Source organism: Panthera leo, chromosome B1 (assembly GCF_018350215.1).
Source record: "Panthera leo isolate Ple1 chromosome B1, P.leo_Ple1_pat1.1, whole genome shotgun sequence".
Taxonomy (NCBI): Eukaryota; Metazoa; Chordata; class Mammalia; order Carnivora; family Felidae; genus Panthera; species Panthera leo.
Genome location: NC_056682.1, coordinates 199,271,677 through 199,298,089, shown reverse-complemented (window position 1 = coordinate 199,298,089; position 26,413 = coordinate 199,271,677). Strand labels below are relative to the sequence as shown.

The window sequence follows — 26,413 nt, the reverse complement described above, 5'->3', positions numbered from 1 at the left end:
TTGGAGGCACTGACCCACAGAGTAAAAGCTCACGGTAAATAAATGAAAGGGGTCAGTCTGGACTCCCTCACCCAGGAAGCTGAGTGGCCATGGAGAGGACAGAAGGGTGGAGAGAGGGTTTTCATGCCCAGAGGACACTCTTGTTCTGCTGTTTGCTACGGTCAGTGGGGGCCTGAGGAATCCAGTGGGGAGGCAGCTGGGGATTTGAGACCACCTTCCATCGAGCCTAAAGTAATGGCAGCAGACGGGACACAGAGAGGCTGGGCGCACCCATATGTAAATGTTTAAGAAGCCTGAGAAGGAAGTAAGAAGGACCGAGAAGGAAGGAGACAGGAGATGTGGGGTAAAGGGGGTGAAGAGAAGCAGGGAAGGAAGGGGGTGAGAGGGAGAGAGTAGCATTCTGACAGTTGGTACTGGCCTCCCGGGGAACTTGGTACATGCCAGAGCCAACCCTGAGACCCCTGAATACCAGATATGAACGCAATCACATTTCTCTGTTTGTCATCACATCATGTGAAAATGGTTGGATTTGCACACCTGAAAGCTGTGTTCGGGATGCCGGGACTTAAACACCCAAGTGGCTTGCGAACAGAAAACTGTTGGGAGGGCCTGGAGGGAACCCCCAGGAGGTGCACAGACACCCGCCAGAGCAGGTGCCATGAGGCTCACTCGAGACGCGTGCCTGATAGCATCGGACGCAGTGGACAGAGAGAGCACCAGTGGGTTCACGTGCAAATCCCCAAACTCAGGCTTAGCTGCCAGCCCTGATGTGTGGGCAGGCTTCTGCCAGACGCTGTGTCCAGAGCTCCTGGGTGGGATGCGGCAGCCGGGTACTCCGTGAGGATGTCCAGTTCCCTTCGGGTGCTTGTGGGTGAAGCTTAAGTCATCTAGCCAGGCCCTTGCTGGGAACCCCTTGAGGCCGGACGCAGCATGTGCCCACCCAGGGGGCATCCTTAGAACATGCAGCTGCCGCAGCCTCTGGGGCTGGACTTGGCGTCCGTGCCACGTCCTACCCGCAGGGAGGCAGCGCGGCCTAGCGGTGGGCACAGACTCTGAGCCACACTGACTTGCTTTGGGTCTCAGCTGGGCTGTGATTAGTTGTCTGATCTTGGGCAAGGCACTTAGTGTCCCTGGGCCTCATCTTCCTCGTCTGTAAAGTGGGGAGGGTGGCAGCGAAATACCCATCCCAGAGAGCGGCTGGGAGGAGGCAGGGATTAAGAAAAGCAAAATGCTACAGCGGCTGGCACACACGTTGGGTGGTTTCTCGTATGTGTTTGCTCATAGCTGTGTTATCCTGCCTTGGTGTGGCTCAAACCCCACCTTCTGCAGCCAGGGCCAGTCCGCCCCCCGCACCTGCCCAGGCCCCATTTCTTTTTTTTTTTTTAACGTTTTATTTATTTTTTAAAGAGAGAGAGAGAGACAGACAGAGACAGAGACAGAGAGAAAGAGTACAAGCAGGGAAGGGGCAGAGAGAGGGAGACACAGAATCAGAAGCAGGCTCCAGGCTCCAAGCTGTCAGTGTAGAACCTGACGCGGGGCTCGAACTCACAAACTGCGAGATCATGACCTGAGCCAGAGTCAGACGCTCAACCAACTGAGCCACCCAGGTGCCCCTCCCAGGCCCATTTCTAATACTAACAAACGAATCCACAGTCCCGTTGTTGACAGTGAGGCGCGGGAGGGTCTCAGTCATTTCTGCCCGCACACCTGTAGGCTTCCATGCAGAGCCACCACACGGAGAGGACCCTGAAACCCTCCAGTATGGCTTTTATTTGGTTTTCCTTCACTTCTCCCTTTCTTTAAAAAATATTAGTATTTGCATTATGAAAGTGACACCAGCTGATTAGAATAAGTCAAAGACTGTAAATGGGCATCTGAGCCGCTCCCCCACCCCTGCTCGTAACCACACGGAGTCACCTGGTTCTCTGTCTTTTCTCCCTTTTCTGCATACGTGTCTCCACACATATTGGTTTGTCCTTACAGTCATGAGATCAAAGTCCATGGGCTGTTCCAGAAGTTACTTTTGCATTTAGCCATGCATCATGACATCTTTCCATTCAAAGGTCTATGTACATAGGTCTGTCCTCAACGGCCTTACCCTTGTTCTCCATTGGAAAGAAATCCAATAATTTTGGTGATTACTCGGTGATAAAACTTGACCTGAAACTTCCCTTCATAGTTCTATTTATTCCACTTACGGTGAATATTCATGTTTTGCTATAAAATGTTAATATATTTGATTACCAAATATATTTGACCCCCTTGGTGATTCATTTAACCCCATGGGGGTGTTACATAATATATACTATGTGTTGCTTTTAAGTATTTTTATCTATTAGACATATATTCTTTTCATATTACTAAGGTATATGTTATTTAACATAAATATATTTTTAAGCTGAAAAATTCCGAGATACGAGAACATACCTGGCCCCAAGAGTTTCAAATAAGAAATTGTGGCCCTATAGCTGCAAAGCATCCCATAGTGTGGTTGTATCATATTTTATTCACCAATCGCCCTATAGGTTTGCAGTTTGGGTCACTTACTTGTTTGTCTTGTGACTGTATCGGCCCTAGCGGTCTTGAGCATAGCGTTACATACATACAGATACTTTCATTTGACCAGATAAATCCCCACAAGTGGGACTGCAGGATCAAAGGGTTTGCATATTATGTTCTAAAGTTGTCATTTATGGTACTCTAAACAGGATATGGGAGTGAGTATTTCCGTGCATTGTTACCAGCACTGTTCTCAATGATTTTACTTGTTGCAAATCACATGGCAAGGAATAGTAGTATCTCACTGCAGATGAGGCTGCACATTTTTTTAAGGTTTTTTTTCCTTTAATGTTTTTATTTATTTCTGAGAGATGGAGAGCATGAGCAGGGGAGGGGCAGAGGGAGAGGGAGGCAGATGATCGGAAGAGGCCTCTGCACTGACAGCAGAGAGCCCCATCTGGGCTCGAACTTCCGAATGGTGAGATCAAGACCCGATCTGAAGTTGGATGCTTAACTGACTGAGCTGCCCGGGCGCTCCGACGCTGAACATTTCTCACATGATCAGTTACCAACTCCCTGGGAACTGTCTAGAATCCTGAATGATTTTCTTTTAAAAATTTTTTTTGGAAAATATTTTGAGAGAGAGGCAGGGAGAGGGGCAGAGGAAAAGAGAATCTTTTAAAACAATTTTTTTTAATGTTTATTTTTGAGAGAGACGGAGACGGAATGAGAGTGGGTTAGGGGCAGAGAGAGAGACCCACACAGAATCCGAAGCAGGCTCCGGGCTCCGAGCCGTCAGCACAGAGCCTGATGTGGGGCTCGAACTCACGAGCTGTGAGATCGGGAGAGAGAATCTTAAGCAGGCTCCACGCTCAGCACGGAGCCCGATGTGGGACTCCATCCATCGCATGATCCTGGGATCATGACCCCAGCTGAGACAGAGAGTCGGACGCTCAGTCGGCTAAGCCATCCAGGCCCCAATAATCAATTTTCAACAAGAGCTGTGTCTCTTAGACACATTTACACTGTGCTCTGTGTACTGCAAATATTTGCTCCTAGCTTGTTGTTTGTCTTTAGACTCTACTGACAGTCCCTCTTGCCACATGAAAGTTTTAAAAATTTAAATAATAATAAGTTAATTTTATAGTTTGAGTATATTGTCCTTATAATTTTCCAGAAACCTATTCCACCCCCAAATATTTTGTACAACCTTCTATATTTTCTTAGAATACTTCTAGATCTTTTGTGTTGAAATCTTCCAGGGGTGCCTGGGTGGCTCAGTCGGTTGAGCGTCTGACTTCAGCTCAGGTCATGATCTCGCGGTCCGTGAGTTAGAGCCCCGCGTCGGGCTCTGTGCTGACAGCTCGGAGCCTGGAGCCTGCTTCAGATTCTGTGTGTGTCTCTCTCTCTATCCCTTCTCTACTTGCGCTCTCTCTAAATAAATAAATAAATAAACATTAAAAAAATCTCCCAATCATATAGAATAATTTGTTATAACATTCTAATTTTATTTCTTACAAATGGATGGTCAGTTGTCTCACCAATATTTGTTGAAATATTTCACCTTCCCCAATAACTTGTAATGTGACCCTCATTTTCTATCAAGTTCTACATTTACAAAGATAGGCTTATGGATTCTCTCTTGTGTTCCACTGACCTACTGTTTACCGCTGGGCCAGGACTCGATCAGTTTAATTACAGTAGATGTGTAGGCTGTTACAGTATTCGATAGGAGTGCCTCACCTGCACTCGTGTTTCCTTCCAGTGTTTTTGTAGTGACTCTCAGGCATTTATTCTTCTGAGACGAGTTGTGCCCGGTTTTAGGAAATCCCTCCATGAAGTGTGATGGGAATTCCATTAACGTATACATTCATTTGAGGAGTGTGCACATGTCGTTTTTCCACCCAGGGTCATGCCCGGCTTTTCATCCAGATCTTGCTTGATTCCTTCAAAATATGTTGAGTGTTCTCTTCATTTACGCTCTGTAAATTCCTGGGTACATTCGCTTGTAGACAGATATTACGTAGTTTTGGTCACTTTTTTGAACGAGGATATTTTCCGTTTCTTTTTCTCCCTGGCTGTTTTCGGTAGAAAGAAAAGCTACTGGGTTTTGCTTCCTCATCTCCAACTGGCTTCTCTGTTAATCTTCCATCACAAAAGCTTTGGTTACCTCTCAAAATCCCATCTTCCCTTCTCAGACAGCACTAGGATTGGTAGCTGGGTTCAGGGCTACCCCGCTAAAGGCTTGACTTCCAGCCCCCCTGCAGCTGGCTGTGGTTACAGGACCAGCTTCTGGCCAAAGGGTGGCGAGCAGAATGATATTTGAACTTCCAGGATATCTCCTTTGAAAGAATTCTCATTCCCTCCTTCCTCCCACCTCCCTTCCATTTGCCTATTATGTGGGTTTGGGAGAACATCCTTTGCCACACAGATGAGGAACAAGATAGAAGGAGGCTCCGCCCCTCTGAACATCATGGACTTCTAACAGAGAGAAAAAAGAACTTCCATTTTGTTTACTTTTATTTTATAGTCTTGGGAAAGCAGTTCATTTGTCTCTTAATGATAGCTCTTGAAGTGGAGTCTTGGTGTTTGTAGGCATAGAAGCACGTTATCTGCACACAATGATGGCATTCTTTCCCTTGTTAAGAGGCTTGGAGCAGAGTGGTTAAGAACACAGCCTTGGGAGTTGGGTTGCCTAAGAACCAGTGGTTGGGCTCCTTTGGTAGGCATATGCTGTTTGTGGTCACTCCTACCTCCTGTCTTAGCAATTATTGGTCCCGGTACATCTGGCTTTGGGTCAAGTTGACCTTACCCTCCACTTTAGCATTTGACTCAGGATTATGCACATGACCTAAAAACTGGGGAGATAATTTTCCAGGGAGTTCAAGAAATGAAAACTTTTCAGTTCTTTTTTTTTTTTTTCAGGAGGTACCTAAAGTAATATTCTGTCTTTGGCCAGTGTAAGGTGGGGATAGGACCCCCAGAACTGTTAAAAGCCATTTGCTACCATAGAGAAAGGTAGTCTGAAGATGAAGCCTACCCATGGAGAAGGTAGAGCTGCAAGCATAGATGAGAAATGGTGCCAGAGCCTGATCAAACCCTGCCTGAAGCCGCATTCCACTGGATTTCAGCTGTATAAGCTGAAAAACACTCTTCATTGCTTGGGACTATTTGAGTTCCTCTTTGCCATACATGACTGGCTGGGCATCATGGTTGACACAGCCACTTATGAGATTCGGGCAAGTTATTTCACTCTGGAAGCTTCCAGGCCCTCATCTGGTGAGTGGAACTAATATTAGTAAGTACATCGTGGGGTAGCTGTAAGCACTAAACAAAGCAGTTAGGGACTGAGAACATGACATTTGAGAAGACAGGGGTTGAGGGGGAAGCAAGCCATTGGACCATCAGGGGAAGACCGTAGTTGGCAGAAGCTGAGACACATACAGACCCCTCCGAGGGGCCAGTGAGAACGCCAGAGAGAGGAAGGGGGACAGGAGCTCAGACAGGGCAGGGTGGGGCAGACTGTGCAAGACTCCAGGGCCGGGGAGACGACAGTGGCTTTTACTCCAAGTGAGGGAGTTTTGAGAAGGAGCCACATATCCAACTCACTTTTGAACATTGCTTTGCTGTGAATGGACATGGGGCCAAGCACCAAAGTGGGGAAGAGAAAAATGCAGCCTGTCTAGTTTGAGCCACTGGTTTTTAGGGTCGCGTGACTGGAACAGACTCGGTGCCAAACCTCACGGTAAGCCTTGAAGTACGCTTGTCAGGAAGGTCTGACTACCCTCATTTTTTAACAGGAGAGTAACCTTAAGTCCCAGAGGCCAGTGTGCTGTGCAAGGTCACACAGCTGATCTGGGAGGAAGCTGGACTTGGTCTCAGGCCTCATCCTGGTCGGTGAGCGTTTCCCTCTGCCCCCCGCTGCCCCCTGCAGAGCTGCACCAGACAGCCCTCTGCAGGGGCGGGGCGGGCGAGGGCTCTGGGCAGGCCTGCTGGGGTTCACCTGGGACTCACGCACAGCAGGTGCGACAGACAGCAAATTCCACTTTCTGGTCCCTCCCCCCCGCCCCCAACAGTGCTAATTGATGAGCTGTAACTCCCTACTGGGCTTCCTTTAACAAACGAGTAAAGATGTGGGAAAGTGAAAATTAGTGCCATATGAGGTCTCCTATGGGTTCCTTCCCAGGAGAATGGAAATTTACGAGAAACTTGGCAAATATGAACTGAGTTTCAGGCTATTTCTTTCCATAAATCGAAAACATTCAAAACTCAGCAAGAGAAGGAGCTCAAGATGTTGTGTGAGGCCCATTAGCAAAGTTTTAATGGTGGCAGCAACAATCAGCAGCCATGCTGCAGCCAAGGTTCCCTCCTTTCTCTGAATGCAAGGGAGCTCACACATTTGACACCGTTGGAATGCTCGGCCCTCTCCTGTGCCTGGCAGACTTCCATTCATCCTTCAAAACCTGCCCCGAGACTTTGCATCTACCCTCTGCTTGTATCCTTCCACCAGCAGGAAGCTCACTACCACAGGGGGTGGCATCTCTGACTGTGTCTTGTCTGCTCAGGTTGCTATGAGAATATCATAGGCTGGTGGGGGTGGGGGGTGGGCTGAAACCTCAAACATTTATTTGCCACGGTCCTGGAGGCTGGAAATCTGAGGCGAGGGTGACGGCCCTCTTCCTGGTTTGTATGGCTGCTTTCCTGCTGTAACCTCGCATGGTGGAGAGGCACGGCTCTGTCCTCTTCCTCCCTTTATAAGGGCACCGATCCCATGGTGGTGGCTCCAACCTCATGACCTCATCCGGATCCAGTTACCTTCCAAAGGCCCCAGCTCTGAGTATCATCACATTGGGGTTAAGGCTTCAACATATGAATTCTAAGCAGGGGGCAGGGGGCACAGCATTCCGTCCATAGCAGACGGATTCAGGCCTCTCCCCCCGGTCCTCCACGGCCCTCCAATGTCATGTCCACCCTAGCATCCACCACATCGTATCTGTCACTTTGTCCGCCCCCTTGAGGCCAGGAATCCTGCCTTGTTCATCTCCGCCCCCAGTACCTTAGCAAAGGGCTGTCCTGGGAAAGGAACCCATCAAGTGTTTGCTGACTGACTGATTGACCAAATGAGAGACTGAATGAAAGAGATACGGTAAGTAAATCCTGTTCCCTTTTCCCCCCCTTACTGCCTAGAGTGATATTTACAGGAGTAGATGACATCCCATGTCAACTTTTGGCTGCTATGACTGTAGTAATGTCACTTTCTCAGCCTGACCTCAGCTGGTGGGACCAGCCACCCCCTCCGTGACTTCCGTAAACACAAGTGCTAACGTCAGAGCTGCTGCTATAAGGAGTTGTAACCGGGGCTATTTTCTGAGTATAAAAACACACAACAGCCATGTGACTTTCAAGTCTCACTCATTTCTTTATTCCTTCAGCAACTGTCTATGGCCCGCACCCTGCCTGCATGTCTCGGGGAGGGGCTTGAAACCCCAGTGTCGGTTATCTGTGTCGTGAACTTAGGGGTGGGGATGGTCAGCGGTGCTGACGTCCCACCCACAGTCCCTCACTGGGGCCATAATTGCCTTGTCACCACCCAGAGTCACCTGAGCGTTACCAGTGCCATGACTATCGCTTCGCAAGCCGGCTCTGGCACCTTCCCGATCCGTTCCGGGGAAAGCCACCCAAAGTCTTCGTGAAATGCGCTGCATCTTCATTTACCCCCTCCGCAGCTACACTGCACAAACTTCTACTTCTGTTCCGCCATGCCCCTTGCTTCCCTTCTCCCCTCTCGGCCCCTATAATGAAGTGACCCCACGTGGGTATTAACCAAATGTACCCGGGCAGCACATTCATCTCACTGGGACCTATGAGCCCACGCCTGGGGGTGCTGCTCAGAGGGGACAGTCAACCCCCGAATGGCAGGCTGTGTCTGGGAGCACAGTGACTTCTCTCTAGATCTGTCTCCTGGACGTCACGCCTCCCTGTGAATTCCCGGGAGTGGGTGTTAAGGCAGTGCCCACCAGGGGGAGCTAGACCTGGAGTGACAATGGAAGGCAGTCCAGTCCACAAGAGGGGACCACCTTCCACATTACCCCCCCACCTCCCCCCGTTTCCCTTTCATGAGACTTGGATTTGGAGCAAAGTCTCTTGTGAACATGTCTCTTCCTTCGCTGGTTTGCAAGGTCTACATCATGCCTGAGCAGAGGCCAGACTGGGGCTGTGGAACAGAAGCCGCCGGATGAAGCCACGGCCGTGGGCTGCAGCCCCCTCCCCAGGGCAGGCTCCGGTGCACCCGCTAATCATAACTGTGCTTCTGAGATGTCACTGTGACAGAACTCTGGCCCTGACCTTTCGCTTGGGATCACACACCCCGCACGCTCTCCCCTCCTCCTTATCTTCACGGAGATCATAGCGGACTTACTGCAGGACAACAGAAGAAAGAAAGGGAGAAAAAGAAACCAAATCAGGGGCGCCTGGGTGGCGCAGTCGGTTAAGCGTCCGACTTCAGCCAGGTCACGATCTCGCGGTCCGTGAGTTCGAGCCCCGCGTCAGGCTCTGGGCTGATGGCTCGGAGCCTGGAGCCTGTTTCCGATTCTGTGTCTCCCTCTCTCTCTGCCCCTCCCCCGTTCATGCTCTGTCTCTCTCTGTCCCAAAAATAAATAAAAAACGTTGAAAAAAAAAAAAAATTTAAAAAAAAAAAAAAAAAAAAAAAAAGAAACCAAATCAAATCCCAGGGCACGAGCTTATCCAGGCTTCATCTGGCTGACGGCAGCAGGAAGACTGACTGTTTCAGAGCATGTCTGCCTGATGAGAAGAAAGTGTGGTTTTCTTCCTCTTTGATTTGACCTCCTCCCGTGTCTTGGTCATGGGGCGGGGATTCAGGGCCATAGAACCTTCTGTGTGCTCCAGGCCCCGCTGTGCGCAGCCAACAGCCTTCTGGGATTTCCTGAGCCCGTGGCGGAGATGTGGGGCCCTCTCACGCCCCGACCAGTTCAGGGACTTCCCCCAGGATAGACTGGGACTTCGTAAAGCCTTCCCCGGCATTTGCAGCCTGGTTCATCTGATGCCCCAGGGAATCCACCTCGCCCAAGGCTTCTGTGGAGGGGTTCTCTCCATGGTTCTGTTTCTTCTTTTCTCTCCAGCCACCAGGTTTCTGGGTGAGTCCCTGCAGGGTAGCCAAGGCTACTTGGCCAACACACTCTCCTTCCACACTCTGGCTGGGCATGTAATTTCATGCAATCACATAAATTAATTACAATGAACACCATTCATAGGGAGGTTTTCATAGTGCTTTTCCAGCTGTGATCTGCTCTGTACGACTCTGTAGGACCAGGCTGGCGATGATCTCCTGACATTTAGCAGCCTTTCTTTTCCTTCCTTCCTCCCTCCCTCCCTTCCTTTGCTTTCTTTCTTTCTCTTTCTTTTTTTCTTTCTTTCTTCCTTTCTCTCTTCTTTCTTTTCTTTCTCTCTCTTTCTCTTTCTTTTCTTTCTTTCTCTTTCTCTTTCTTTCTTTTTTCTTTTCTTTCTTTCCTTTCTTTCTTTCTCTCTTTTCTTTTCTTTCTTTCTCTTTCTTTCTCTTCTTTCTTTCTCTTTCTTTTCTTTCTCTTTCTTTTCTTCTTTCTTTTCTTTCTCTTTCTCTCTCTCTTTCTTCTCTTTCTTTTTCTTTCTCTCTTTCTTTCTTTTCTTTCTTTCTTTTTCTCTTTCTCTCTCTTTCTTTTTTTCTTTTCTTTCTTTCTTTCCTTTCTTTCTTTCTTTCTTTTCTTTCTTTCTCTCCTTTCTTTCTTTTTCTCTTTCTTTCTCTTTCTTTCCTTTCTTTCTCTTTCTTTCTTTCTTTCTTTCTTTCTTTCTTTCTTTCTTTCTTTCTTTCTTCTCTCCCTTCTCCTTCCTTCTTTCCTTTCTCTCTCTCCCTCTCTCTTTTCTTCCCTTTGCTTTTCTTTTTCGCTTCCCTTCCCTTCTCTTTCCCTCCCTCCCTACTTCCCTTCCTCCCCATGGCTAACACACAAGGTTCCATTCGTTTCAGGTGTACAACTAGCGGTTCGCCAAGCGCATACACTGTGCTACGTTCACCACGTTCCACTCCGTCCTTTGCTACTTCCTGTATCCCAAGGGCCAGAGAGAGGGGAGATCCACATTTCCTGACTCTCTTACACCTTGGGTTCTGGATGAGATTTGTGTTCTGCCAGCGAGCTGCGCTCAGGAGAGGTTTGGAAGGTGGAAAGAAAGCAGAGGTCAGCTGTTTGGGGCAAAGCCAAAGGATGGACGAGCTGGACAGACAGGGGTCTTCGCGGAGGCAGGACTTTTGTTAAGGTGGCCTCATCACTGGTGTGAGCAGCTAGGAACTGAGTGTCCAGCCCGAGGTCTTAGAGCCAGAATCCAAGCCCCAGGCGGGTTTGACCCCGAGGCTCACCACCCCCCTTCTTCACCAAGCCGCTTTCTCGCGAGGGCACTGCCGCCCAGACCGGTGTGTGCACAAGGGGTGTGCTGCTGGCCAGCGACGGAGCTGCCTTCCCTCCAGGTCAGGGGATGGCCAGGTCGCCGCTATCCCCACAGGTCACCCTCCTGGACTCACTCCAGGACGAAAGCCTCCCCTCCACACACATGTGCACCCTGAAGCCGGGGGCCAGGCCACGTGGGCCTCAGCCCGGTGTCCAACACTGTTCTGGAAACCAGGAGCAATTAGGGGATCACCAGGCAGAGCAGGAATTTGGACCCCGTGTCCCCAGAGACCTAGAAACTCATGATGTCACAAGGAAGGATCTCACGTCCGTAGACCCTTGGCCCTCCTCCACCCCTTCCTCACTGTCCCCCAAGGGAGGAACAGAGGTTATGTGAAGGGTCATTTTGGGATGAACAAACTAGCTTTACTCAGTTTAGCTCTGCCCGGGCAGATGCAGGCCCCTCTGCTGGTCTTATATGAACAGTCTCTTACCCCACGTGGGTGGGGATCTGGGAGGTGAATCTTCCCCTCGCTGGGGTCTTGGAGAAGGAAGCCCTTTTGACTCGCACAAAGTCAAGCTTTTGTCAGCAAAGAGGTGATATCTTGGCCCCTATCTGCCACCTCCTTGCTTTATTTTTCATTTGTTAAAATCCCATACGGAGACGATGGGGCTGCGATGTTCCCCCACCCTCCAAATTCGTATGTTGAAGTCCTAACTCCCGTTAGTTCAGGAGGTGACTCCATTTGGGTAGGGCCATGGCAGATGTAACCGGTTAAGACGAGGTCACACGGAAGCGGGTGGGGTGGGCCCCTGATCCAGTAAGCCTGGTGTTCTTGCACACAGACATGCACCTGGGGAGAATGCCATGTGGAGTTTGGAATTACGCTGCCCCAGCCCGGGGACCGGCAGAAGCTCACGGAGAGAACAGGAACGGACCGTCCCTGGTGCCTCAGAGGGGACACAGCCCCGTCCCCACCTTGACCTTGGACTTCCAGCCTCCAACAGTAGGAGAAAATACATTTCTGCTGTTGGAGCCTCTCCATCTGTGGGACTTTGTTGCAGCAGCCGTAGGAAACTGAGACAGGGGCTGTGTACTGGGGGCTTTCAGAGACTCCCGCGCTGAGGCTAAACGACTCTCCCCTGGCACCGTGCTGCACGAGGACCGACCTTTCCCTGCGGCCCTTCTGAAAAGAACCGCATTACCTACCACCTCCCAAGGACCCCCAGAGCAGATCTCAACCCCACTCCCGCACTCCGTCCTGAAACGCTCGGGACCCTGTCTACATAATGACACGCCATGGCCCCTCCGACTTGGAAAGACCCCGGCCCCCCACACTTCCTTCTCCGCTTTCCAGTCTCCAGATCCGAGGCTTTGGAAACAACGTGCGCCCACCTTGTTGCTGCCCTGGGGTCTCTGCCTCCAGGGGCGACGGAGGAAGCCTGGAAAGCGTTTTGACAAGGGAGAGGGAGAGTCTGTGCTCCTGCCTGCTACCGTTTCGGCGAGTGCCCTTCACAATCATCAATAAATATGTCAGCAATGGAGGGTGAATTCTTTGAGACGAGTTCAGTTAAGGACTGCTCTAAAATACATCAATTAATGGGACATCTGAGGTACAGTAAAGCCAACAGACCAGGAGACAACTGCCACTGAAAGGATAGTTTGTTCTTGGACGTACCCAAGAGAAGGCGGTCCACCGCGTCATGGGGGCCGCGTGGAGGAGATCAGGGTCGGCCGCGAGGCTGAGGGAGAAGGGCGAAAACGTGGGCAGGGGGCTTTCTGGTGGTTTCTGTGGGAAGGAGTGAGTGAGGCAGGGCAGGCAGGGTTAGGACTGGTCGGCCTGTATGATTTCAGCAGCTCTGGGGTGCAGGGACCGTCTCTGCTCGTCTGGGGCCTGGCCCTGGGGTGATTGGGGCAGGTGATAGTGGCCCTGAGTGTGAAGAAGTCGGGCATCAGAAGTCAGGAAGAAAAGGCACGGTTAATACAAGGAGAGGAAAGCAAACTCGGCTGCCGTGGCTGCTGTCACCTGATGCCCAAGATCGAGGGCAGGTGTCTCCTGCCCACACGAGCTCCACCCTCCACCGCCAGTTGTGAAAGTGTGAACTGTGTGGGGTCTCATGGCCTCCGGCAGCGGAGCGTCCCCACTCACCCCCAAGTGCCCTGTGAACCACCCCCCCCCCCACACACACAGCAGGACCCAGGAAGCCCGCAGCCCAGTCCCTCCGCTTTCGCACGGCCCGGCCCCTGCCCTGGCCCAGCACTGACCTCAGAACCACCAGGTACCTTGAAAATCCCCCCACGCACCACCGTCTCCTGCAAGAGGAATCACTTCCGTGGGTGGGGCTCGGCCTATGTCCTTTGGATCACCTGGCTCGACGGGCAGCCTGTGGCAGGTGCGCAAAAGTGAAGGTGTCGCTTTCCAGAACTCAGTCAACAGCAGCGAATGCCGAACCAGGGCCCTCAGGGACACCCAGGCAGAAAGGCAGGGTTTTCTGACGCTTGACTCTTTGCTCGTCTTTGGCGAAGCCCGGGAAAGACTCAGGTGGCAAGACTCACAATGTGACACAGGGGTGAGCTCGAGGGGCCGGGCTTTCCGTGCCCCTGTTTCTACTGCAGCCTTGAGAGGCCACGCGGGGCTGGGCTGCTGGAGGGAGAGCCCGGAGGGGCAGGGCTGAGTTGCCCGGCCAAGGCCGGGATGTGCCAGCCGGAAGCAGGCAACCCTCAGGCGTGAGCACGGCCAACGTCACCAGCCTGGCTGACCCCACCTGACCTCAGTCTTAGGATGGAACCCTGCCTGTAAGAGCTTACTAGATGCTTCCTGTTTGTGCATTAAAGTCATGCGGTTATTGATTGCGCAGCATTATTTTCCCAATAGAGAAGGACGTAACCCTCCCCCTCCCCGTCCCCTTTGCAACTTTAAGACCCCATTTCCTTGAGCTGTTTGTCCTCAGGCCTAACACACGCCCGACACTCCTCCCCGCACTCCCCTAAGATGTTCTACCTGCCTTCAACTTCATTTTGCTCCAGGTATGATCTGTCTCTGCCTTTGCTGCTGGCCCAGAGACCCCAAGTCTCAGGACAGAATGCCAGTGCCTGTCTGGAAGGATTAAACCCAGTCTGAAGGATCAGAAAGCATAGGAGACACTGAGGGAGCAGAAAAGCTCGCACGAGAGCCTCGGATTTTGTGTAACCAGCAGAACTTGAACGTTATTAAGAAACTGTGAATGCGTGTGTTTCATTATGTTTATATTCCATTGTAAACACAGCCAACGGGGAAAACAGTCGATGAGATCCACGGTCAGACTCTTTAAATAGCAACACGAGCATCCGTTTTGTAAACTTTTTTTTGTAATGCAATTAGCACAAGGTTAGGGGATCTAATGTTCATCCTGGAGACTGTGGCTCGGAACACTCGATTGTATTTTTGAACTCAGCTAAGAAGGTGAATCTTAAATGTTACCATACACAAAATACAAAGATGAGGTGATGGATATGTTAATTAACGTGACTGGGCTAATCATTTCAAAATGTATACCTACATTAAAGCACCATGTTGTACACCTTTAAAAAAATCACATTGTGCAACCTCAGCATATACAAGTCTTCTTTGCCAGTCACACCTCAGTACAGTTAAAGGCAACAATAACTAAGAGGGAAAAAAAGCTGACGAGTGGCTCCTAATGTAAATCAGGAAAAGAGGGACCATGACCACAGGCTCTTAGGGAGAAGACCTGTGTGTTTTGTAGAGAATTCCCCGCTCCTCGACTTCCCTCCTGCACTGCCTGAAAAGGCAGTTAAAAGGAATGTTAAAAGTTGGAGGTGGGGGAAGGCGTCATTCACTCTTTAGTATGAAGTAGTGTTTCAGCGCTGGGTCTCAACACCAAGAGGAGACGGCCCTGTGAAACAGGAGCTTAGAGTAGGGTCAAGAAGGTCGGTCCACAGGCCCTTGGGGAGTGTGTGGGATGCTGCAAAGCCAGAGGCAGGGTCAGGACACGTGAAACCATGTGGGAGGGGTGAAGAATGGGGCGCTCAGAGATCTGGGGGGGGGTAGGCCTGGTCTGGAAGGAGAGGGGAAAGGGGCCGAGTGGAGAGCTGAGAATGAGCGTCAAAGGGAAGGAGGAGAGGGATGGATGGAGATCCAGAGCTCAGGAACAAGGAGACACAGGGAAGGCTGCACGCCTGTGTCTTTGCGCGCAGTGGCTACAGGAACCAGTGGCCCGATCACGTATGAACTGTGGAGTCGCACAGGCCTGGGTCTCATTTCCTCACAGATAAAATGGCTGAGTTCTTCCGGTTAAGTCGTGTTCACCTGCCTCTGTGATCCCACCCACGCTGCCCTGAGCAGAGAAGGGGCAGGGAGCTGTTGAGGGAGCACCTTTTAGGTCCTGCTGGCGTGACAGGGGCGGACCCTCACTGTCTGTCTTCCACGGTCACCGTGCCCGCCACGCCGCCCCGCTTCTGCCTCACCGCTGGGAAAGCCAGGGCTCACAGAGGTGGAGTAACTTGCCGAAGACACACGGAGAGCCGGGGGGTCAGCTGAGCTCCACATCCGGGGATCCTGACTGGTATGCACTAACTGGAGCCGCGATCTGTATCCTCAGCTCTGCCCAGGCCCCCTGGTGTCTTGAGGTCATCACTGACCCTCCGGGCCGGAGCACAGGCATTTCAACCCACCGCCCCAAAGCACCCAGGCCGGTTTCAGCTTCTGGCAGGAGGTTCGAGCCCAGGTTCCACCGCTCCTGCTCTGCTCTCCACCTCCTGATACCAAGGAGCTTACACAACGAGGTAGGATTCCCTGAGCCTCACCGGTGACACAAACAGGCTTCCAGAGAGGCTTCTAGAAGGAGCCACAGCCTCCACCTCCTGGGGTCGGGGAGGGAGGCTGGGAGGAGCTGCGTGGAAGAGGCAGCAGTCTCACCCCTGCACGACACAGGAGCACCTCAGAAAACTCCCCAGCTGCTGACTCCACCCCGTCTTCCCCAAAGCCCTTGGGGGCTGAGCCCCCAAAGCCATGTCAGCAAAGTCAGCGTTCAAGGCTACAGGTGACTGTCAGATCGGCCGAACTGTGCATTGTTGGGCCACGCCCTGGACTTACGGGCCGACTCTGATGGGCGTCACATCCCTGGGAGTGAGCCAAAGCACAGAGGCCCAGGCCTGCCGAAGCAAGACAGGGAATGGCCTTTAATTCTTACCAAGTCTCCGCAGAGACTCCCAGGGACCAAAGTTGGACATAGACAGCCCTCCTTCTCCAAATGGGGTCCACCGACCAGCAGCGTTGGCTTCACCCGGGAGCTCTTAAAATGCAGAATCCGGGCCCCACCTGAGACTTACTGAATCAGGGTCTACACGCACATGGAAGCTCGAGAAGCCAGGATGAAGGAAAGCGTGGTGGATTACGGATTACGGATTTCTGGCTTGCGAGGCACACATGATGCCCTTTGATCTCCGTGAGAATCTGGAAGGCGGACACCATTTTATGTTTTACAGAAGACGAGCTTGAGGCTCGGAGAGGTAAGCACATTTCCTGAAGCCGCAGGTCCACAGGTGGGGGAGCTCTCCAGCCCTACATCCCATTCCCACCTCTGCCCCGTCCTCCTCACATCAGGACAAGAACAGCTATGCGGTCGGCCATGAAACCTTCAAATACGTTGGGCTCGGCTCACTGCTCAGGACACGGACTGGAAATTACACAGATGTTCACCCACCAGAATTAAACCAAAAAAAGGCTTTCTAGCCAACCCTCAAATCCAACGCCCCAGGACCCCGGTTTCCCAGAGCCTCAGACTCCCCGCTGCAAGTGTCCCTATAAAACACACGTAACAGGCTTACCGTGTTCATCCAGCAGTATGTTGTCTGGCTTGATGTCTCTGTAAGAGAAAACAAAGAGGCTGAAAATGTGATTCCTGGAGTCTATTGATGAACACATAACAAACATGACACTTGGGGACGAACGCCTGACAACACCCAGCGTGCCTGTCTCTCCCTTGGCACGACATCTCAGGGGGCAGGGGAGTAATTACTAGGATGACAGAGCACCTGTGCTCTTGCTTCCTTCTCGTTTCCTGGAACTGCAAGTCGACTGTGGGAATACCTTCTTCCTGAATGTTCTTGACAATTTCTGGTTTTGAGACTCCTAGGAGTATCTGCTCATTGAGCACCTGCATAGACGCTCCCCCCTCCTGATGGACTGTAGCCCTCCCACCTTGCTATGTAACCCCCCTGGGGGTGACGGTCTCTGCTCTACAGACACGGGAAGGATGTTCAGGAAGACTGTCAACTTGTTTAGGTCAGAGATCAGCCACACCCAGCCCTCAGCCAGTTTTTGTGCAGCCTGCGAGGCTAAGAAGGGCTTTTACATCTCTCAGGAGTCATAAAAACAAAACACGCACAAAAAGCAAAACCAAAAGGATGTACTACAGAGACTGATGTGGCCCCGAAAGCCTAAAACGTTTATTATCTGATCCTCTGGGGAGAAAGTTTGCTGGTCTTTTTTAGGGTGGGGGCGGGCGACTTTCTGGAAAGTTCTGCCGAACCTCGCCATTAGAGCGGAGGGCTTCCTACTCCAAGTCATGCTTATTCAAGGCACGAGCTTGCCTTCTTCACCTCTGCACCACGTGCCTAGCACGATGCCTGTCGTCAGTAGACTCTGTCAGAGAAAAATCAGAGCTGGACAGTAGTCAGAGTGCAAGAACAGACTATACTCACGACAACTGCAGCAGGGGAGACCTGGCCTCAATTCCGAACGCATCACGGACAAAGTGGGAATTTACAGCCAAGGAGCAGGTGGGGGTCATGGATGCAAAGTTACTAACTGGAAACATCAAGGGAGGGGGATTCTGGGTAAAGCCACCCGCTAGAGGACTCTTGCCAAAGGCAGGCTGGGGCACTGGACATCACCTGGAGGATGAGGCACCTGACCAGATGTGGAGGATGGACGCTTCTGGCAAAACCAACATCACGGTCCTCCCTAAGACTGGACAACGCAAAGGGGAACAACAAAGCCCGAAAGCGGAGGACGAGTTGCAGAAGAACTCAGAAGAGCCTGCATGAAGTTTGGTTGAGGAGAAGGAGTCTTTGTCAACACACAGGAAACACGGATCAGGGAGGAATGGAAGAATAAATGTAACAACAACAACAACAAAAGCCTTTGAGAAACTCAATTGACATCTTCAGCCCCGATGTACTTATCATGAACATGCATACACTCCCCGAAGCTCGGTATTAAAACCACAGCCTTTAGAAATGCAAACCCCACTCATTCATTTATGATAAATGTCCAATCCTCTGAGACTAATAACAACTTGCTTCAAAATAGGAAACATTTGTTCCTGAGTTTATCAACTAGTAACTGTACCTGAAAACAGACGCTGGTTATTTGTAATCATGCAGTGCAGTGTCTATGGCTTTGGGGATGAAAGAAACACTCAACCTATATATTTAAACTTTTAGTTCCACTGTGACTTTTCGAGCCTTGAATATTGATGAGCATTCTGAAAATGGAATTTACCACCCTGCCCCCACCACTGCCGAGTTCACAAAACATCCACAGTGGACAGAGATGATTCATGGAGTCCCCATGGGAAGGATAAGCTTGAAAACTTATGAAATTAAAACAAAGGGCAGAAGACCCAGGGTCAAGGGTTTGTGCTTCAAACCAACAAACACTTGGTACCCACACACGGCGCCTCCCAGTAGGGCTCTCGAGAAAAGGGGAACTATTTGCGAATGTTGAACCAGCCCTGCAGCCCAGGAATGAATCCCACTTGATCATGGTGAATAATTCTTTTTACATGCTGTTGAATTCGATTTGCTAGTATCTTATTGAGAATTTTTGCATCCATATTCATCAGGGATATTGGCCTATAGTTCTCTTTTTTTGCTGGGTCTCTGTCCGGTTTAGGAATCCAAGTAATGCTGGCTTCATAGAATGAGTCTGGAAGTTTTCCTTCCCTTTCTAATTTTTGGAACAGCTTGAGAAGGATAGGTATTATCTCTGCTTTAAATGTCTGGTAGAGTAGAATTCCCCAGGGAAGCCATCTGGTCCTGGACTCTTATTTGTTGGGAGATTTTTGATGACTGATTCAATTTCTTTGCTGGTTAAGGGTCTGTTCAAGTTTTCTATTTCTTCCTGTTTGAGTTTTGGAAGTGTGTGGGTGCCTAGGAATTTGTCCATTTCTTCTAGGTTGTCCAGTTTGTTGGCATATAATTTTTCATAGTATTCCCTGATAATTGCTTGTATTTCTGAGGGATTGGTTGTAATCATTCCATTTTCATTCATGATTTTATCTATTTGGGTCATCTCCCTTTTCTTTTTGAGAAGCCTGGCTGTAGGTTTATCAATTTTGTTTATTTTGTCAAAAAACCAACTCTTGGTTTCATTGATCTGCTCTACAGTTTTTTTTAGATTCTATATTGTTTATTTCTTCTCTGATCTTTATTATTTCTCTTCTTCTTCTGGATTTGGGGTTTCTTTGCTGTTCTGCTTCTAGTTCCTTTAGGTGTGCTGTTAGATTTTGTATTTGGGATTTTTCTTGTTTCTTGAGATAGGCCTGGATTGCAATGTATTTTCCTCTCAGGACTGCCTTCGCTGCATCCCAAAGCGTTTGGATGGTTGTATTTTCATTTTCCTTTGTTTCCATATATTTTTTAATTTCTTCTCTAATTGTCTGGTTGACCCATTCATTCTTTAGTAGGGTGTTCTTTAACCTCCATGCTTTTGGAGGTTTTCCAGACTTTTTCCTGTGGTTGATTTCAAGTTTCATAGCATTGTGGTCGGAAAGTGTTCATGCTATGATCTCAATTCTTTTATACTCATTAAGGGCTGGTTTGTGACCCAGTATGTGATCTATCTTGGAGAATGTTCCACGTGCACTTGAGAAGAAAGTATATTCTGTTGCTTTGGGATGCAGAGTTTTAAATATATCTGTCAAGTCCATCTGATCCAATGTATCATTCAGGGCCCTTGTTTCTTTATTGATCCTGTGTCTAGATGATCTAGCCATCTAGATCCCATGTAAGTGGGGTATTAAAGTCCCCTGCAATTACCACATTCTTATCAATAAGGTTGCTTATGTTTGTGATTGTTTTATGTATTTGGGGGCTCCCGTATCCGGCACATAGACATTTATAATTGTTAGCTCTTCCTGATGGATAGATCCTGTAATTAATATATAATGCCCTTCTTCATCCCTTGTTACAGTCTTTAAAGTCTAGTTTGTCTGATATAAGTATGGCTACTCCATCTTTCTTTTGACTTCCAATAGCATGATAGATCGTTCTCCACCCCCTCACTTTCAATCTGAAGGTGTCCTCAGATCTAAAATGAGTCTCTTGTAGACAGCAAATAGATGGGTCTTTTTTAAAAAATCCATTTTGATACCCTATGTCTTTTGATTGGAGCATTTAGTGCATTTATATTCAGTGTTATTATAGAAAGATACAGGTTTAGAGTCATTGTCATGTCTGTAGGTTTCCTGCTTGTAGTGATGTCTCTGGTCCTTTATGGTCCTTGCAACATTTCACTCACAGAATCCCCCTTAGGATCTCTTGTAAGGCTGGTTTAGTGGTGATGAATTCCTTCAGTTTTTGTTTGTTTGGGAAGACCTTTCTCTCTCCTTGTATTCTGAATGACAGACTTGCTGGATAAAGGATTCTCGGCTGCATATTTTTTCTGTTCATCACATTGAAGATTTTTTGCCATTCCTTTCTGGCCTGCCAAGTTTCAGTAGATAGGTCTGCCACTAGTCTTATCGGTCTCCCTTTATATGTTACAGCGCATTTATCCCTAGCTGCTTTCAGAATTTTCTCTTTATCCTTGTATTTTGCCAGTTTCACTATGATATGTTGTGTAGAAGACCAATTCAAGTTACCTCTGAAGGGTGTTCTCTGTGCCTCTTGGATTTCATGCCTTTTTCCTTCCCCAGATCAGGGAAGTTCTCAGCTATGAATAGCCAAAGTAATACTGAAGAAGACCAAAGCAGGAGGTATCACAATCCCAGACTTCAGCCTCTACTATAAAGCTGTAATCATCAAGACAGCATGGTATTGGCACAAAAACAGACACATAGACCAATGGACTAGAGACTCCAGGATTGGACCCACAAAAGTATGGCCAGCTAATCTTTGACAAAGCAGGCAAGAATATCCAATGGAAAAAACACAGTCTCTTTAACAAATGGTGCTGGGAGAACTGGACAGCAACATGCAGAAGAATGAAACTAGGCCACTTTCTTACACCATTCATAAAAATAAACTCAAAATGGATAAAGGACCTGAATGTGAGACAGGAAACCATCAAAACCCTAGAGGAGAAAGCAGGAAAAAACCTCTCTGACCTCAGCCGTAGCAATTCCTTACTAGACACATCTCCAAAGGCAAGGGAATTAAAAGCAAAAGTGAACTATTGGGACCTCATGAAGATAAAAAGGTTCTGCACTGCAAAGGAAACAATCAACAAAACTAAAAGGCAACCGAAAGAATGGGAAAAGATATTTGCAAATGACATATCAGACAAAGGGCTGGCATCCAAAATCTATAAAGAACTCACCAAACTCCACACCTGAAAAACAAATAATCCAGTGAGGAAATGGGCAGAAAACATGAATAGACACTTTTCTAAAGAAGACATCTAGATGGACAACAGGCACATGAAAAGATGCTCAATGTCACTCCTCATCAGGGAAATACAAATCAAAACGACACCGAGATATCACCTCACGCCAGTCAGAGTGGCCAAAATGAACATATCAGGAGACCATAGATGCTGGAGAGGATGTGGAGAAACGGGAACCCTTTTGCACTGCTGGTGGGAATGCAAACTGGTGCAGCCACTCTGGAAAACAGTGTGGAGGTTCCTCAAAAAATTAAAAATAGATCTACCCTATGACCCAGCAATAGCACTGCTAGGAATTTACCCAAGGGATACAGGGGTGCTGATGCATAGGGGCACTTGTACCCCAGCACTTTCAACAACAGCCGAATTATGGAAAGAGCTAAAATGTCCATCAACTGATGAATGGATAAAGAAATTGTGGTTTGTATATGCAATGGAATACTACGTGACAATGAGAAAGAATGCAATCTGGCCTTTTGTAGCAACATGGATGAACTGGAGAGTGTTATGCTAAGTGAAATAAATCATACAGAGAAAGACAGATACCGTATGCTTTCACTCTTATGTGGATCCTGAGAAACTTAAAAGAAGACCGTGGGGGAGGGGAAGGAATTAGAGAGGGAGAGAGCCAAACCGTAAGAGACTCTTAAAAACTGAGTATAAACTGAGGGTTGATGGGGGGTGGGAGGGAGGGGAAAGCGGGTGATGGGCATTGAGGAGGACACCTGTTGGTGAGCACTGAGTGTTGTATGGAAACCAATTTGACAGTAAATTTCATGCTAAAAAAAAAAAAGAAAAGGGGAACTAAGTACTTGTCAAGAATGGAGAGGGGCGCCTGGGTGGCTAAGTCAGTTAAGTGTCCAACTTCGGCTTGTGTCATGATCTCGCAGTTCATGGGTTTGCACCCCGCATCGGGTCTGGGCTGACAGCTTGGAGCCTGGAGCTGCTTCGGATTCTGTGTCTCCCTCTCTGTCTGCCCCTCCCCCGCTCACACTCTCTCTCTCTCTCCCCAAAATAAATAAGCATTAAAAAAAAAAAGGAGCCAGAACAGCGAATGTTAAAGCGATCTTGTAAGGCCTGGCGTGACCTTATTTGGGGGGTGGGGATGGGGGAGGAGGTGGCCGTGGCTCACGGAGCATAAGCCCCAAAATGCTTGCAGGGACCATGGCCTCCTCTGATGCTAAAGGTGCTCTCTCAGGGCTTTGCACCTACCCCCTTCTCTTCCTCCCTCTCTCTCTCCTCCTCCTCTTCCTTTTCTTCCCACCAACATTTTGCAAATGCCCAAGAGCTAGGGTTGCAGGGACTCAGCACATAGTCCCTCCCACACGAAGCTCAGAATCCATGGGGCTGAGACACGCGTGGGCTGGGTCTCCTGTAGTGCAGGAGTGAGTGAGGCCACGAAGCCAGGGGAAGACTGAAGGGGGCTGCTGGAGAAGCAACAGCCAGGTGCATTCAGACAGTAGGGATCAGGGTGTCAGAGTCAACGCGAGATGGGGGCAGACCTAAGGAGATGTCACCTCGTAGAGTGGGGTGAATAGTGTCCCCCCAATATTCGTATCTACCCAGAACTTGAGAATGTGACTTTATTTGGAAACACCACCTTTGCAGGTGGAATTAGTTAAGGATCCCAAGATAAAACCATCTTGGGTTTAGGGTGGGTCCTCAGTCCAATGGTTTCTGTCTTTACATGAGAGAGGGGAGGGAGATTTGGACACACAGACATGAAGGACAGAAGAAGAGCTTGTGAAGACATGGCCAGCATTTGGAGAGACGTGGCCATAAGCCCAGCAGCACCAGGAGCCACCAGAAGCTGGAAGAAGCAGGAAAGATGTCTCCCCAGAGCTTCTGGAGAGGCTCGGTATGGCTGACACCTTAATTTCAGTCTTCTGGCCAGAAGTGTGAGATAATAAATTCATGTCGTTTTATGCCACAGATTTTGTGGTAATTAGGAAGCTAACACAACCGGCAGAAGGGGAGCTGATGGAGGGGGCTGGCCGATCTCCAGTGGCAGCCGGGGTCCCCCACAGACCACAGGGTGACCTCAGACAGGCCCCTACCCACAGAGTCTGCCGCCACCCCTGAAAAGCCCCGTTCACCGTCTCTCACATCAAGAGGACCGAACAGGGCACAGAGGTGAGCAGCCTGGCAAACTAGAGAGAGAGGCTATCTGTCCGGTGAGTCCTTCTCACGAGCAGACAGCCTGGGCTCCCAGCCCTGCCCCCTGGGGCCACCCACCAGGGTGACCCCTGCCTGTGCTCCTGCGCCCTTCATGCTGCGGGGTAAATCTGACATATGCACACGTTCCCTCTGTGCCGGCTCTTAGCCTGGAGGTGAATCAACAGTTCTCCAGCATTTATGGGGTGTCCCCTCTGTGGTCACGGGGGACATAAGAGCAAACAAGACGGATCCAGCTGAATGGAGCTTGAGCTCCAGGAAGGGAGACGGGCCAGGAAGCTCGTGAATAAATGACCCGTCACAAGTTGGGACGAGTGCTCTGGACATCTAGAAACCAAAAGCACTCCTGCTGTTGGTGGGAGGTCACAGGACTTCCAGAAGAGCTGACGTTAGGTTGACATCAAGAAAGCGTCAGTCACGGGCAACCTGGGAGCAAGCCCTCATTTTGCAGGTGAGGTGGCTGACTCTGTCCGAGAGACAGCAGATCATCTGACCTATGACGCGGGTCCAGCCAAGGGAATGTGACGAAGGAGACAGGTGTCACCCCCAAGATTCCATTCTCTCCGATTCCGTTTCCATCAGGCTGGAGTGAGGGATCCTCCCTTGCTGGCTCTGAGGATGGGCACTGTCATATGTGCGCGGGACCCAGGGCGGGAGTCGCGGGTACCTCCAGCAGCTGAGAGCCAGCGAGAAAACGGGAGCTCAGCCTGCAGCCGCAGGGACGCGTTCTGGTCTGTCCACAACCGTGGGAGCTTGGTGGAGGTCCAGGAACGAGCACAGCCCGTGGGTACCTAGTCTGCAGCTTTGTGGCACCCTGAGCAGACGGGCCAGCTCAGCCGTGCCGGGGGCCTGACCCACGGAAGCTGAGGGAATAAATGTGAACCGTGTGAACTGCTAAATTAGTAGCTGTTTGTTAGCCGGCAATGGAAAACCGACACACTATGATCTAGGGCGACATGAGCCTCGCTCCCTCACCGGGAAAATGGAAATCGCCCCCTCTCTGGCTGCTGCTGGGAAAAGCCAACGCGGTCCTGCTGACGGCAGGCCTCCCTGTGCCGAAGGAGTGCAGAAATAAGCGACAGGTCACTATCCCTGCTGTTTAAATGGAGCTGGGGAGCACTCGGGCCCATCGCCTGGCTTCTGGGAAAGTGAATGCGATCTCTTTCATAGGAGCATCACCAGGCAGACTCTGGCAAAGCCATGCAGAGGAGCCAGAGAGCCCGAGTCACTTGGGATTTAATAAGAGCATTTTCTGGGCAGAGCATCTTATCTGAGCCGTAGGGCCGCGGGACTCAGGGCCATTCCCTCCCGCTCTATTTTTCTCATTGACGATATCTCCGTGCTGGCACATCATCCCCTTCCAAATGGGCTCGGGCATTCGGAACGCGCATCAGGAGCTCCGCGTGGATGGAAAGGCCGTGACGATGTTTTCTGAGGACAGGCCCATAATTTCAGAGCCGGGCAAAATGGCACTTTGATGGCAAGGACGCAGGCGAGGCTATAAAACCTGGTTCTTGCTCCTGAATTATTCTCCAGCCCCCAAATAAAACAAAGCATAAAATGTCAGCTGGGCTATTTTATTTTATTTATTTTTTTAATATGAAATTTACTGTCTATTTAAAAAAAAAAAAAACAGCACCAGAAGTGGCTCTGATCCTGACTGCAAAGGAGGGCGGAAAGGGCATTTCTGCATGTGTCCCTCTGCAGGGACTTCAGAAGGCCCTCCGTCAGCAATCCTCTGCGGCAACGAAGAAAAACCGGATGGAAGAAGGGCCACGTTTGGGAATGAGAGCTGCGGCTATTTCACCACCAGGGGCGGACACGGGAGGTGTGCACGGAGGTAGCAGGTGGAGGTGGGAAGAAGCGAGTCCTGAGCGCCCCTCTCGCCGGCCCCGTGGCCCCGGCGCTGCACCCGCCACCGCGGGCCCGCTTTTCCTCACTCCAAGTCGGATGACACACAATCCGCGTAGTCATGGGAAGGATTTGTTTGCTTCAGTCACTTTCATTCTTGGTGTCGTTAAAGCAACTCAATGTACATCCTCTTGTAGGAACTGCCCTTTATTGTAATACCCAAATTCAACCAGCCCGTCGTCTGATCCAGGAACTCCCGTGACTCCCCGCTGTTCACCAAGGAGGACATCTGGGCAGCTCTGGGCACAGGGAGGACAGACCTGGCCTGGCCCGGGAGGTGGGGGGGTCGGCAGAGGCTGTGGTCAGGGGAGACGAGCTTACAGAGGCAGGCGGGGGCCGCCCGTGAGGGGCATTATTTGAGGAAGAAGCCAACTGTAGGTGGTTAGGACGCAAAGCGAATTCTTGGGCTTTCCTTCTGGTCTGGCCGGACACTCGTGACCCGCTTGATTTCGGTGGGGATTCAGGGGAGTGGTCAGCACAGGGCCATCCCCATGGGAGCCATGCTCTTTGTTAGCAGAGGGAGGCCCAGACGCTTCGAAGGTCAGGCTGGGCTAACACAACAGGCCCTGGGGGCAGAGAAGGAGCCATCTTTGGGGCTCGGGGTGGGTAGGTGGGGGTCACCCTGACTGCTGACCTCCGTCTTAGCCGGCTTGAGCAGAGCCTGCACCCACCCCCCAGCTAGCGGTGTGCCGGGGGCAATTCCACGCACGTTTCGTGGCTTTAACACGGACCGCGCTTACTCTGCATCAGTACAATGGCAGCGTTTCGTATGTCACCTCACTT

At 50.2% G+C, this 26,413-nt stretch overlaps 1 protein-coding gene across 12 annotated transcripts in view; it reads right to left on the bottom strand.

The window, feature by feature from the left end:
• The window catches only part of STK32B (serine/threonine kinase 32B), a 404,839-nt gene that overhangs the window by 67,882 nt on the left and 310,544 nt on the right, over window positions 1-26,413 (bottom strand). For all 12 annotated transcript variants that reach the window (XR_006202037.1, XM_042936913.1, XM_042936916.1 and 9 more), the window contains one exon: window positions 16,762-16,799. Coding sequence is in view for 11 of the 12 variants with exons in the window: in XM_042936913.1 (XP_042792847.1) it covers window positions 16,762-16,799 (38 nt within the window). In the remaining variant the exon portion in view is untranslated. The remainder of the gene's footprint in view (window positions 1-16,761; window positions 16,800-26,413) is intronic.